Source organism: Perca fluviatilis, chromosome 9, assembly GCF_010015445.1.
Source record: "Perca fluviatilis chromosome 9, GENO_Pfluv_1.0, whole genome shotgun sequence".
NCBI lineage: Eukaryota > Metazoa > Chordata > Actinopteri > Perciformes > Percidae > Perca > Perca fluviatilis.
The window spans coordinates 25,053,600-25,068,578 of record NC_053120.1 but is presented as its reverse complement, the minus strand read 5'-3'; the positions used below and the strand labels follow the sequence as shown (position 1 = coordinate 25,068,578).

At 41.6% G+C, this 14,979-nt stretch overlaps 2 protein-coding genes across 3 annotated transcripts; both read left to right on the top strand.

Annotated features, from left to right (window-relative positions):
• The first annotated feature begins 333 nt into the window (after positions 1–333).
• Positions 334–8,695, top strand: acot11b (acyl-CoA thioesterase 11b). 2 transcript variants are annotated; one of them, XM_039812392.1, is made up of 16 exons: positions 337–513; positions 1,628–1,826; positions 1,984–2,053; positions 2,202–2,262; positions 2,349–2,450; positions 2,533–2,668; positions 2,771–2,924; positions 3,946–4,065; positions 4,226–4,364; positions 4,486–4,541; positions 5,109–5,175; positions 5,279–5,362; positions 5,789–5,922; positions 7,102–7,233; positions 7,470–7,596; positions 7,753–8,048. In XM_039812392.1, the coding sequence occupies exons 2-16, from the start codon at positions 1,637–1,639 to the stop codon at positions 7,909–7,911; spliced, it is 1,731 nt and encodes a 576-aa protein (XP_039668326.1). In that variant the 5' UTR covers positions 337–513; positions 1,628–1,636; the 3' UTR covers positions 7,912–8,048. The 2 variants fall into 2 exon arrangements, with proteins under 2 accessions (XP_039668325.1, XP_039668326.1); XM_039812391.1 differs by lacking the exon at positions 7,470–7,596 and having other exon boundaries at positions 334–513; positions 7,753–8,695.
• Positions 8,696–11,517: 2,822 nt separating this feature from the next.
• fpgt (fucose-1-phosphate guanylyltransferase) lies at positions 11,518–14,647 on the top strand. The gene is made up of 4 exons (XM_039811423.1): positions 11,518–11,723; positions 11,853–12,020; positions 12,150–12,242; positions 13,147–14,647. Exons 1-4 carry the CDS (start codon positions 11,651–11,653, stop codon positions 14,553–14,555), a joined length of 1,743 nt encoding a protein of 580 aa, XP_039667357.1. The 5' UTR covers positions 11,518–11,650; the 3' UTR covers positions 14,556–14,647.
• Positions 14,648–14,979: the final 332 nt, after the last annotated feature.

Sequence of the window (14,979 nt, the reverse complement as noted above, 5' to 3'; positions counted from 1 at the left end):
CGATATTATATACAGTATGTGGGTTCCTCAGATATCATTGTTAGTTCGCCTATATTATGAAGATTTAATGGGTTTAACTTTTCAAAAGTCACTTGTGTATGGAAGACATTAAAATGCCCTATTCCTATTGACGAAAAAAAAACACTGTTTACAGTCTTTCTAGTATCCATAAAAGTTTGTATTGATTTATTTGAATAGTGTTCTAGTAGTTCCAATAGTGCAGCCACTAGCTCCTAAATATAAGGTAACTACAGTTCCACCTTAAAAATGTGGACGTATGTAACCATTACAGGGGATGGTCTCTCTCTCTCCCTCTCTCTCCCTCCCTCCCTCCAGCAGTAGCGTGTTTGCAATGTGTGTGTTTATAAAGTTGTTGAGGAGTGGGTGAAATGAAAAGAGGTCCGGGTCGCAGGCTGCAGTTTGTCACCCGTATCAATGTTTTGTAGCCGACAGTTTATTGGCACTTGAAGGACTTTATCTTCATTTCACCATCAGCAGTGACTTGAACATTTGGTAAGCCATTTTTATTTTGTTATTTCAGGGTGACGCTGTTGTGTATACGTTTACTGCTACGACTTGTTTTGCTGAATGAACAGCAGGGATTTATATTTATAGCCCGCCTCGTGTGTTCTTATTCTTGTGCGACAGAAGTTAATGGTGAATGTTGTGGTATGTCTAAATTTCACTTGAAGTCATTGTAAAGGTCACTGAAGTTCCTGACACTTAGGAAAGACAGGTGACCACTGCGCCCCACTGGAGCGGCAGTTATGGGCAAACATGTCAGGGTCCCAACGCATAGTTTCCATGAATACCTCATTTAGCCGCATGCCTTAAAATAGTTTTAAACATGCTCTAAAAAGACAAGTCGCAGGCTACATTTTCAAAAACATTGCATGTAAAATGACATTCTTCAAACAGTTGAGAGGCATTACATGTTATATAGTTGCAATTACATAAATCAGTTTTTTTTTTCCCTGATCCTTGAGTTAGGGGACAAATGTTGAGCAATTCCTCAGACGTCAAACCGAGTTGCAGATTATGTAAAGCGTCTTATGATGCAGCAAAGGTCCAAACTGAGTCCAGTTTTCACATTTAGTAATGAAAAAAGTATACAAACGTCTGTCTTTTGGAAGTAAGCCTCTGACTCAACACTTAAGTTACTGTTAGTAAGATGTGGATGTAAACAGCTGTGTTGCTGACCCCTGAACCACAAAATGGATAGTTTTATGTCAGATGAAAGTGTCCATGAATGAATCCCAAACTTCAAAATGAACTATCCAAGAAACACTTTTAAACCTGCAAACTGGTGATTCTACATCAGGACATGTTCCAGGTTTAAAACCAAGGAATCAGAAGTGAACGTGCCGTTTGGAAAAGGCCCCTGCTTTACTCCCTGTGGTCTACAGCTGATATAACCAAGTGTTTGGACAGCATCACATTAATTTAGCTGTATTAATAGATGCAGCTTCCAATCATATTTTTTAATTGATGGTGATGTGGCGACCATTTTGTTTACATTTGGATCACTTGTAATGATTATATTCAACTTAAGTATGTGGGTCCAAATCAAAGTGGGCAGTGTCTTGGTTTTACTGTAACAACTTCTCCTATTTTCCTGTCCGTGTAGTTGTGAGTTATGACGTCAGAGGGGAAATATGCAGACACCATGCAGGACCTTCTGTTCATTGAGGAGAATGATGAGGTGGACAGAAACCCCACTGAAGTGAAGATGAGTCAGATTGTGCTACCGTGCCACGCCAATCACTGTGGAGAGCTGAGTGTCGGACAGCTGCTGAAGTGGATGGACTCCACAGCCTGCTTGTCAGGTAGGAAAACATCAGAAAACCTCCCCCTTTTTATTTCTGTACGTCTTTATAGATGTACATCATTACACCTCATAAGCCTTCACTTTGCCTGATTTGCTGACGCTTTGTGACTTTGTGTGGCGCAACTTAAATATTTGTGGAATCTCTCCTCTCCCAGCTGAGAGACATGCAGGTTGTTCCTGTGTCACTGCATCTGTTGACGACATCCATTTTGAACACACCATAGGGTAAGGTATTAACTCTAATGTTACTCTGCCAAGGGGTATCGGCAACTGATTATTATGTCTCACAGCAGAGACGTCCTGATCGTGTTGATACTATCATCACTGCTCTGTGTTGACAGTAAAGATAAGCCTCTCTGTCTGTCTACTCCAGGGTGGGAAAAGTCGTCAACATCATAGCAAAGGTCAACAGAGCCTTCACGTCCAGTATGGAGGTTGGTGGACATTGTTTTTGCTTTCAGCATGGTGAACATTTTATTTCAGACAAATCAGATGCATGTGGTGATTCTTTTCATTTCAGGTGGGTATATTGGTGAATTGTGAGGACCTTTACACCGACAGGCAGTGGAAGGTTTGCCATGCCTTTGCTACCTTTGTCGCAAGACGAACTGAAGCTGGGAAGGTAAGGCGCAATAACCCGAAATATGCATTCTACCGAAGGTAGTACAACATCCCCTGAGTTTGTGTGTGCTATGTGTACACAGGTACAGCTAAAGCAGGTGCTTCCTCACACACAAATGGAGCAGATGGAGTACAGCCTGGCAGCAGAGCGGAGGAGGATGAGGCTCATCCATGCCGAGATCATTACAGACCTACTGAACAGCAGCACAGCTCAACTGGGTACAGGGTGTAGACATAGCACTTTATAACACAGAACGATTTCACACAAGCACCATTTAAAATCTGATTGATTAAAGCTCCTTGTTTATGCGCTCTCATCAGGAGAATGCCAGGAGTACCAGGACGCTGTGCCGGCTGAGCGGACACGGGTGGAGAGTGTGGAGCTGGTGCTACCGCCACATGCCAACCACCAAGTCAGCACCTTTGGGGGCCAGATCATGGCCTGGATGGAGAATGTTGCTACAATTGCAGCAAGGTGTGTTCCTACTTGTCCAGTTTTCATACTAGATTTAAACTAGCTTTAAAGGAATAATTTCACATTTTGAGAAATAAACCCAATCGCTTTCTTTCTGAGTTAGGTGAGAAGATCAAAATCACTCTCATAGCTGCATGTTAAATATAAAGCGACAGCTAGCAGTCGGTTAGCTTATTTTAGTTTAAAGACTGGAAACTCCCTAATTAATCCATTATATCTTGTTTGTTTGACAATGCAAGTTGTGGTTTTACGGGGAGTTATGTGTGGGACTATTTCTTGGCTGTGCGTAGTGATTTCTTGGAGTTTTGGCTTCTCTATGAGACACCAGGAAGTCTCTGCACCCAGCCAAGAAATAGTCCCACACAAAAAAAAACTATAAAACCACAAATAGTCTTTTTTACACTTCAGTATTTGTGTGGATATAACAAATGAGATATAAAATGGTAATTAGTGAGTTTTATTACCTTCAGACAGAGCCAGGCCAGCTGTTTCCCTCTGTTTCGAGTTTTTATGCCAGGCTAAGATAAACGTAGCCTGGAAATCCAGATCCAAATCCGAAAGATTAAGGGTCTGGCTATGAGTAATAAAAATGGCCCAACTCAAGGGGCGGCACCAAGCATGCATTTGAAAATATCACTGCATGCAATTGGATAACCGCTCACCTCTTGCCCGCCTATATCAGATACACCGATGTGATTGGTGCAGCTCGGCTCCAAGGGCATGGGTAATGAGCATCATTACACGTTGCCAGAGTGACTTGCTGAGCAAATTCAAATTGTGCTCTAGCGAGAACTCTGGATTTCCAGGGTAACTTAAATGGCTGCTGGCTGTAGCTTCATATTTAACCGGGAGATATGTGAGTTGTATCGATCTTCTTATCTAACTCTCGGCAAGAAAACAAACAAGTATATTCGTAGTAATTCCTAAAAAATGTCAACAAATTTCAAACAAAGTTCAAAACAGCATCACACAAGAAAAAACTGCAAACACCTTCTTCTTTTTTCTTCATATTTTGATCTAGTCGCTTGTGTCACACTCACCCAACCTTGAGGAGCATAGACATGTTCCATTTCCGTGGCCCGTCTCACATTGGTGACCGACTGGTACTGAAAGCAATTGTTAACAATTCCTTCAAGCACAGGTGAGTGTACACAAAATGAAGCAAATCACTGTCAACTCATCTAAAAACAGGCTTGCAATGTATCTCTGTAACTTAAACATGCACAAGTGTGTTTATACTGTAAATCTGTGTCTATGCACATTTTTTCTGAACCCACGTCTGCATACATGATGTGCTCTAGCATGGAGGTGGGAGTGTGTGCTGAGGCCTACAAGGGTGGAGAACCTCTGCGCCATATAAATAGTGCCTTTATGACCTTTGAGGTTCTGGACAGTGACAGGAAGCCATGCACGCTGCCACGGATACGACCTGAGCCTGTGGTGAGTTTTCTTAGTGTCCAGCAAAGTATAGAGACAGAAAAAGATCATTTTTAGTACCAAGTTCACAAAGTAAGCATCCTTTTATGAGGATTTTAGCAAAGGGTTTCCCCATGTTTTACAGGATGGAAAAAGACGATATCTAGAAGCTGTTGCCAGGAAGAAGATTCGCCTTGATAGGTCAGTATGTCCTCTTAAACCCTTTACACTGATATATCGGAGGGTTTATTGCAGATGTGTAAAATGTTCGCTTCATATGCAAAAAAAATTTATTCTCGATCTCCCAAAGGATTCACAACACCGTCATCTGCTCCCTTTACAAAATTTATGACGTTAGGAAAAGTATGTTTTGAGGCTTAAGTGGCTCTATGTCAGGTTCTAATGATTCACTTATAGTGCATGGTTGCAGTATAAAGCACTGGAAGTAATACAGAACCAGTGTCATCATTGCTTCGTTTGTCCAGTGCTGTGCTGCAGAATCCATTGTTTACAATACTCTGCAGCAGCACATGACTTGGCAGAGCAGCATATCAGAGCTGAGCAGACTTTGGTGCAGAGTCTATCAAGCATAATAAGTTCATTGTTCAACTGTAAAATACCCGGCCTCCAGTATAATCTTTATTCTACCATTTGATGACCAAATGTGTTGGATCATTGCTAGAACAAAAAAAGCTTCATATTATGATCAGGTTCTCAGGTCTTCCTTTTGTCCCTGAATGTAAATCATTGTGCCCTACATGTTTACAGGAAATACATTATCTCCTGCAAGCAAACTGAAGTGCCTGTCTCTGTGCCCTGGGATCCAAGTAACCAGGTATTGCAATTTCTGGCAAACAGAGGCACACATGCTTAGTGAGGCTCATAAGATATTGCCAGCCGCTGTATTCTAAAGTTCAGACAGTCCTTTTGTTTTGTAGATGTACCTGAGCTACAATAATGTATCAGCACTGAAACTAATGGATGCCAGGAACAACTGGGTATTAACTTTTGAGAAAAACAAGGTCAGTATTTTTTGTATCGTCATCCAGGATAAAGCTTGTTAAATAGATACAGCGGTTGTGATTCCACCACATTCTGATCTGTATTATTTTGGACAAGCTGCAAAGTCACAGTGGCTGTCCTGGAGGTAGGCCCATATTGCTTTAGTTAAAATGTGGAATAATGCAGTTTATGTTAGACAACTTAGTCTAAAGCTGAAACTTTAAACTTACATCTGCTCCAAAAGTCATTTTCAGAGATTTAGAGAATAAGACCTGAATATAGTACACCCTTACATTTGTATAATTACCATATTTATAATCTCTCATGCACCCACCAGTTAATGTGGCAGTTTTGACAGCACTCAAACTCACATTATGATAACTGGAACATATCCTATTTATAGACATAGAGCCCACCTCCTCTTTGTGGATGTGCCCCATTGTTAGGTCAGACTGTACACACTGGAGGAAAACCACATGCTGTGTTTCAAAGTGGAGATGCACGTCAGCGTACCGGCAGAGCAGACGTTCCACCTACTCTCGGACCTGAGCAGGAGAAAGGAGTGGGACCGACACTATGAGTTAGTATGAGTAGCTTTATCTGACGCACAGCAACTTACAGTTAATTCATCAGCAGAATAAGCTTAAAGGATAATTCTAATGCTGTTCTATGTTATTCTTCAACTAATTACAAAAAACCCACTGGTTTCTACAGAAGAAAAAAAAATGGTCACAACTATACGGTTTCATTTTTTTAAAACCCATTGAAAGCTCACACGGTTATGCTGAAGCAGTTATGTGGACTGGATATTGCAAACTGAATTAAAGGACAATTCTGGCGCAAAACGAACCTAGGGGTTATTAACTGATGTGTACCTACTCTGTCACTCTCTGGGACATGTTTTCATGCTAATCGAATGAGTTTGGAGCTTTGACGAGGCTACCGTGGACCGCTGGTTAGCTTACAATGCTAATATTTGGGGCATGGGGACACTCAAATTAAATTGTTATTTAATACCACTAAAAAGGCTCGAAATATCACCACACCTTAACGTTATTATAATGAGGGTCCCTAAATGTGAACCGAAGCATTGACAACATTGTAAGTGATAAGATAGTTTATTAAAAAGATAGATTATAAAGACAGTCGCGTTCTGTTTATGCGGGAGCCATCTGGAAACCAGTCATGACTAGTCGAAAAACGAGCGCTGTGCAAATGAGTCTGAGATTCTCATACTGTCTATGGAGATTCCACGTTGCACGGCGTTCGACTAGTCATGACTGGTTTCCAAGATGGCTCCCGCAAGTACATGAACGCGACTGTTTTTATAATCTATCTTTTTAATAAACTATCTGTACACTTACAATGTTGTCAATGCTTCGGTTCACATTTAGGGACCTCATTATGCTAACGTTAAGTTGTGGTGATATTTCGAGCCTTTTTAGTGGTATTAAATAATGATTGGGGCATGGGGGTACACAATTTAATTTGAGTGCCCCCATGCCCCAAATACTAGCATTGTAAGCTAACCAGCGGTCCGCGGTAGCTTCGTCAAAGCTCCAAACTCAAATCGATTAGCATGAAAACATGTCCCAGAGAGCGACAGAGTAGGTACACATCAGTTAATAACCCCGGAATTGTCCTTTAATTCAAGAAGTTACAGAATTATTTATTTCTTATTTATTTGTGACAGCAGCACAAGACGCTTATTCTAATATTTGCATTTTATCACATGCTCATTACTTTGTGGCCACTGCAGGGAGTGCGAGGTGATCAACCAAGCAGACGAGGATGACACCCTTTATCGTGTGGTTACACCGTCTGTCACTAAAGGTGGCAAAGGCCAGGACTTTATCTTGCTGGCATCCAGAAGAAAGCCATGTGACGCCAGGTATTGGTATAATAAAAGTGGTATAACACACCAAGTAATAAACATTTAGAAATCACCCTGCTCCTGTCATCTTACATGTTGTTTGTCCCTTCACTGCTGTATTTTCTATCCCATGGGTTTCCTGATTTGCTATTCCACCTTATATTATATTTGTATGCCACCAGATATTGCATTTTTGCCTTCCGCTTGCTCTTTTCATCAAGTCTCATGATGCTATCCTTATTTGTCCCTCTCAGGGACCCATATCTGATCGCTCTGCGTTCTGTCACTTTGCCCACTCACCCTCCCACTGAGGACTCCACCAGGGGAGAGGTGCTTTCTGCTGGCTTCACAATCTGGGAAGAGTCCAGCACTGTCACCAAGGTTGGCCAAATGAGAAGGGAACACATTTCAGCACGCGCGCTTGCTACGAGCACATTAATGCATTCTAACACTAACAACTTGCAAAACTAAAGTAACTACAGTACAAGATGCAGTGGTTTGCTGCACTACATTGTGACCTGATGTGTTTTGTTTCAGATCACCTACTACAACCAGGCCACACCAGGTGTCCTCCCCTACATCTCCACAGACATTGCTGGCCTGTCCTCCAGCTTTTCCAGCACCTTTTCTGCTTGTAGTCACTTCCTGGAGGCCAACAAGGACAGCCTGGCTGCTCTGCCACACTCTGCACGGTGACACAACAGTGCTGCCATGGTCTACCTACAAGAGGACCAGTAGCATCAGTAGGAAGGATTCAGATCACTATTGTCATCCCATTTCACCTCTGTTGTGGATGTGCTGTGCTCTAAGAGCCCATACTGTAGTTGAATGTCAGTGGCCCACCCTGAGATTACAATCGTTTTTGCTATGGATTTGTAGTTTCTTTCACTTATTTAAACCTCAGTTCTCACTGTATGACTTTGTTCATTCTGGGCATGGGTGAAATTGTCTTTTAAAAGGATGAAAATATAAAGAACTTGCTACTTGTTTTCAGCAAGATTAATAGGTATGAAGCAAGACTGCACAATGTTTCTCTTGGATTTTAAGCCTCTTATGTTTTATTAGAGCTAATATATTGTGAAACACTCTCTATGCTAATTTATAGATCAATGAATCATATTGTGGTACATAGGTTTAAGTATTTAACACAACCTTAGCAATCTATTATCCTTAGACAGCCATGTTTTTAATGGTATTGCCAGTGTTTTAGTCTCAGCCGAGATGTTTCAATCCGCCTCTTTAGTTGAAGTTTCTACCTCCTAAATAAAGTTTTTAAGCTGTTTGATTAAGACTTTAACTATGAGTAAGCCAGGATGTACAAATAGTGTGTAATGTTGCCGTTTTATTTTGAGACGATGTATAGTTTTAGAGGATGACTCTTGCACTGATTGTATGATATGTTGATATTCAGTGGCCAAGTATCTCACATGTCGAGCTGTCTTGATTTGAACTGAAACAATAAAGACTATAGACCAGTGGATTATGCTCATTTGAGCGGTCGTGTCTGTGTTCACTTCCCTCACCCTGCATTCCTACCATTCCTTAACCATTTTTATGAAGAGAAAGCAAAACACAGCTGGCAGCTGTGTCCCCGCTGTAAGTTGTGATTTTAGTGTTGTAATAGGTGCACAGGCCGGCAGAGGAGTACGATGGAGTCTTAGTGAAACAGAAAGCTTGTGACTGGGGTTTAAAAGGAGTTTGCAGCTCTGCTCGCTTTCCAGGTATTGTGTTTGTTCCATGATCATCCTGTTATGCTCACACTGCTTACCGGACAGCAAAACAGGGAAGAGTGAATGCATCCATGATGAAAAATGTACTGTGGGCGCCTGGGTAGCTCACCTGGTGAAGCGGTTACTCACCTGTATAGAGGTTTACTCCTCCGCGGCCGCGGGTTCGACTCCGACCTGCGGCCCTTTGCTGCGTGCCATTCCCCCTCTCTCTTCCCTTTCATGTCTAATGTGTCCTATAGAAATAAAGGCCTAAAATGCCCCAAAAAATAATCTTAAAAAGAAAAATGTACTGTATGTGATTGTGAGTAAAGTGTGAAATTTCAGGTAACGATAAAATACTTTCATATACCAGCCAGTCACTAATGACACCTGTGAAATGAGTCAGTCCAAAGCATCCTCTGGATGAGTGTGTGATGTGTGTTGGCCTGCAGCTTGACACTCACTGCTAGTTCACACCCGTCTGCAGGTCACTGAACGACGCCTGATGTGATGTGTGCTATTCTTGTTAAAGGCCTCGGTCAGTGAGGCAAGCTGCCCCCCTCCGAAGGCTGTCATCAGTGCCCATTCCCAAGCCATCCTCCTTGTCCTCTGTTATAGAAGTGCACCTGCCCGTCCCCGCTGGCTCTTAATACTTTCAGAGCAGCGTGCATCTGAGCTCAGTCTGCCTCTGCCAGAGTGCTTTCTCCCTCTTGTTGACGCTTTAGCTCCATAAACTGGCTTACCAACTCATTTTGCTCATGGTCCACCTGCAGCTTGTTGGCTGTCATCTGGGACTCGAGGCAGCCTTTGTCTACAGAGCTCTGAGAGCTACAAACAGCCTCATCTCAGCTATACTGGAAGGTTGACGGTGGTGCTCTCGGTGCACAGAAACCTATGCAACCAAAGAAAACAAAAACATATGAAAATGAAGTATGGATGTTTAATAATCCTTTTTTTTAAATGTATGTTTTTTGCTCATGCTTGTTAAAACCAACTGCTGATTACAAAGTTGCATGTTGGAAAACAAAGTAGCTAGTCACGTTCCTGTCCAATCAGTATGGAAAGAACAGACTCTAAAACTTGAATATATAATTTGTGTTGCTGACAATGTCTGACCTCTTGTATATACCTGTCCTCTGCACATTCTATATTTTCTGAACTTTGGCACATCCCTCAACACTTTCCATACAGCCCCTTTTTTCTTAATGTTAAACAGTTTTATGTACATATTTGTTTCTGTATTTATTGTTTGTTTATTTCATAACAATGTTTAATATGTTTATGTATGTGCCATCCACCAAGACAAATTCCTTGTAAGTGTTACTTACTTGGCAATAAATCCTTTCTGATTCTAAGTATCTGTAATTGTGTCTTTAACTTTCCTTTTTAGCACCACTGAGATGTCAAAGGGTTTTTGGACATTTCCACATATTGTTGTCATGGAGATTTAGGACCCCTGGCACTTGCTTCTTCTTATAAACACAGCACCAGGTGTGTGGCTTGTGTGAAAGAGAATATATTTGTAGCAATATGCAACCTGATGCCATGTAGCCAAGCCCCAGGATGTTCTCAGAGCATCTGACGTGTGATGAGATGTGAACAGTGACAGTCACACCTTGTTCAAAATAATACTTTGTTTTCTTATAAGAAAGTGCACCTTGTAATGATCGCACTTGTCACCAATGGATAAGTTGGTGTATGCAGCAGACAATCAGCCACGTTCAGAAAATTTAATTATTTATTTGAGCTATTTGCTGACTAGACCTGATTCTTTGACATCAGGATGCTTTGTGCGGTAAGATCGATTGTCTGCATCTATGGTAAAAAATAAAACCACAAAAACAACATTAGTACCTGTAGGATGAGCTCACTAGGCCATAGCTAGTACCGAGGACACCAAAGTCAACACTTGGGATGATTAAGTTCACAGAAAATATTGCACCATTGTATGAACAAAAAGAAAATGGAAATGAAATAAGAAAATGACAACTTTACATTGGTGGTTTCTAATCTTATTTCTTTGGTCAAATGTTTTTTCCTTCTTCCAACAATACAGAAAACAACAATAAAACAGGCAGAACACTGTAAAATAAGTTCAATACATCTTTGCATTAGAGGTTTATTCAATATTAATAAGAAATGTATGTAATAAATGAATAAGTAATACTAAAAGGACAAATAATGAAAATAAGTTAAATAAAATAATATATTCACTCTCAAAATAGACTCTGATCTTCAGGAAAATACTTTGGAGTTGATTTCTCTCTGTGAACTGGAAGTAGAAAGCTTCACCGATTCAACATTACAGGGCTAAGGAAGTCCACTATGCGATGTATTCTTGCAACTCCCATTTAGCCTACTAAATGTACCGACTCATATATATATATATATATATATATATATATATTTTCTGTTTTAAAGATAAGCTAACCATCTAATTGAAGAATATGGCACTGGTGAAATGTTTTAGGCCACTTTGATCCAACTGATATAATAATAAGTTCCTAGAAAAATGCTAAAACATCGACTGAATTTATTGGTCATAATTTCTTAAATCCCCAGCACGTGCTCTATCACTCCGCCTACGTTGTAAACACTGCTGACCACGTGACGGGCACCCGGAAGTTTGGGACGGAAAGGTTTGCTACACTGTAACTACAACCGTTATTTTAACAACTTATGGGACACTCCAGTGAGTATATTTAATCGACATCGGAAGCGACAGTATGAGTCGGGAAAGTATCAAAGAGTTACAAATTGCAACAAGAGAAAAACTCAGAAGATTTAACGCTCTGCGCGGTGAGTTTTATATCTTGTCTGTCTCATGTGACTGTTAAAGTAGGTTTCCTCCTCCTGTGTTTAGCTTAAAATTGTTACACCTGTATTTTATTCTTTGTGGAAAGTGCCGTGCTTTTTCTATGCCTTAAGCCGCAGAGGTGCAGCCCGGTGAGTTTTGGGATGTGGTGGTCGTGACAGCTGTGGACGTGAGCCAGAGAGACGCGTACGAGCTGCAGATCAGAGAGAAAGTTGACAGAAAAGAGCTTCCGCTCGGGGTTCACTACGAGGTCTTCTCAGACCCTCCTGGATCTAAAATAGGTGAGTGAGTCAGCATTCACTCTCCAGTTTCATTTCACTGGCCTCTGTTTGTTGCTGAGGGGGATCAACAAAGCACGACATTATTATTATTATTATTACTACTAATATGAATGACATTTTGTTTTCAAGGGAATGGGGGCTCCACTCTGTACGCACTGCAGCAGCTGGATGACATCTATGGGACGGCTCTGGGCAGGCTGAGAGTCATCCTCATCCATGCAGGTTTGAGAAATCGATGACCCCTTTGTTGATGGATGAGTATTTACGCTACCGGTCAAAAGTTTGGGATCACTTAGAAATTTCCATTCCACTCCATTTTATAGACAGAATACCAGCTGAGATCAGTTGCATTGTTTTTTTTTAACCAGGGCAGCAGTTTTCAGATGACATTATGTGCTTACATAATTGCAAAAGGGTTCTCCAATGTTTTCTCAGTTAGCCTTTTAAAATGATATCAGATTAGTAAACAGAATGCGCCTTTGTAACATTGGATGAATAGTTGCGGATAATGGGCAATGTAGATATTGCACTAAAGATCAGCCACTTCTTTCTACAACAGTCGAGAACCCTTTTGCAATTATGTAAGCACATAATGTAATCTGAAAACTGCTGCCCTGATTAAAAAAAACAATGCAACTGATCTCAGCTGGTATTAGGTCTGTAATGGAGTGGAATGGCTAATTTTAAGTGACACCAAACTTTTGACCGGTAGTGTATATACTATACGAGTCAAATTAAAATCAATTAACGCCCATGAACTGTTAAAGCCACTTGCCAAAGTCAGACACCAGACAGTATTGCTCCTCTAAAAGAATAAGCAACTACTATACTTTAACATGGTGCCTTTTAAACTTCATCACTGCTTCTTGACTCACACGTGAAACAGTCCAAATCACAACACCAGTCACTTTTTTTTTTTTACATTTAAGAATCAAATCAAAATCAAAATGATATAGGGTAACAGCACAGAGTCTAACATGAGTTCACACAAACTCCCTACAAGTTTTATACTACAACTTTTAAATTCTCTATCTCCACCTGCAGCTCCAGCAGGGGATCATCAGAATCTAATTAACCCTTCTATGTGATGTTTCCCACTTTAATATTTCTGTTCTCGTCCTTCCAGGGGGGTTGAGTCAGCGTCTGCCCAGTGCCAGCGCCCTGGGGAAGATCTTCACCGCCGTGCCGCTGGGTGACCCTCTCTACCAGATGCTGGAGCTCAAACTGGCCTTGTACGTGGATTTCCCGTCCCAGATGAAGCCTGGTGTACTGGTGACTTGTGCAGACGACATAGAGCTCTACAGTACTGCAGAGGATAAGTGCGTAAGGTTCAACAAACCTGGCTTTACAGCTTTAGCCCACCCCTCCCCACTGTCTATTGGGACTACCCACGGGGTGTTTGTGTTGGATTCAAATGAAAAGTCTACTTACTCTGAAATGGCAAACATTTCCTGCCTGCGCTTCCTGCACAAGCCAAGCATCAATAAGATGCGAGACTGTGGAGCTGTTTGTAAAAGGCAGGGTGGTTGGTATTCTCTTTCTGACACCGAGTTTGTCTACACAGACAGCACCTATTATGTCGACTTTGATACTGCAAAGTCTCTTCTTAATCTGCTAAAGGAGTTGGGGCCTTTGGACTGTGAGGTAGACGCATATGGGGACTTTCTCCAGGCACTGGGCCCTAAAGCCACCATAGATTACACCAGCAACACTGCAAATGTCACCAAAGAGGAGAGCAGTCTGGTGGAAATCCGCCGAAAGATCTTTCATCTTCTAAAAGGGACTCCGCTGAATGTCATCCTCCTGAACAACTCCAAGTTTTATCACATTGGGACCACATCGGAGTACCTCTTTCACCTTACTGAGGATGTGGCGCTGAGCAGGGAGCTGGGTCTCCTGTCATCTGCTTTCAGCGTACACATGAATGACAACTCCTCCTCGGGATGCTGCGTCATGTACAGCGTCCTCGATCCCAGTTGCACTGTGGGAGCTGGTTCAGTGGTGGAGTACTCCAGACTGGGAGCAGGAGCTTCCGTAGCTGGCGGCTCCATTGTCAGCAGCTGCTGGGTCAGTGCAGGCCTCTCAGTGCCTACTGGAGTCTTCATGCATTCTCTGTGTGTGAATTACAAGCACCAAACCAGGTTTGTAACTGTCGTCTTTGGGATAAGTGACAACTTGAAGCACAGCGTGGAGGCCCCTGCATATATGGAAGAGCTGAAGCTTTTTGGTTTCAGCCTGACAGCATGTCTGTCCCACTGGGGGCTGAAAAATGAAGTCCTGAGGTTCTCCGGTGATGCATCCAGCTGTAGTTTATGGAATGCTTGTTTATTTCCTGTTTCCTCTGATCAAAAAAGCTCATTCTCACTGTCTCTGGAGATGCTACAGGCCGCCCTGAGTGGCTCTACGTTCACTTTACCCAAAGACACAAAGCTGATGTCTATGCAAGAGGCCTTACAGTGTAAAAACCTGGAAGAGATGTTGAAGTTCAGGAAGGGACTATATGAAGACATCACACAGCGAAAACACAACAATTGAAGGACTATAAGCTTTTGTCAGCAGTATAAAGATCTGATATGGTTTTTGTCATCTGATTTATTGTGGTACATGTCATAAAGTTCATCCTTGCATTTTTGTTGTTACAAGTTTCATTTTACTCATTACCTCATTCACAGCACTGCTCTGCACATAGACGTGCCCATTACACACAAAGGACACATGTCTGCTGTGAAAAATGACAGGAATATACTAGAGCTGGGCAATATATCGATATTGTGATATGAGACTAGATATCGTCTTAGATTTTGGATATCGTAATGTTGTGATATGGCATAAGGATTGTCTTTTCCTGGTTTTAAAGGCTGCATTACAGTAAAGTGATGTCATTTTCTGAACTTACCAGACTGTTGTAACTGTTCTATTATTTGCCTTTACCCACTTAGTCATTATATCCACATTACAG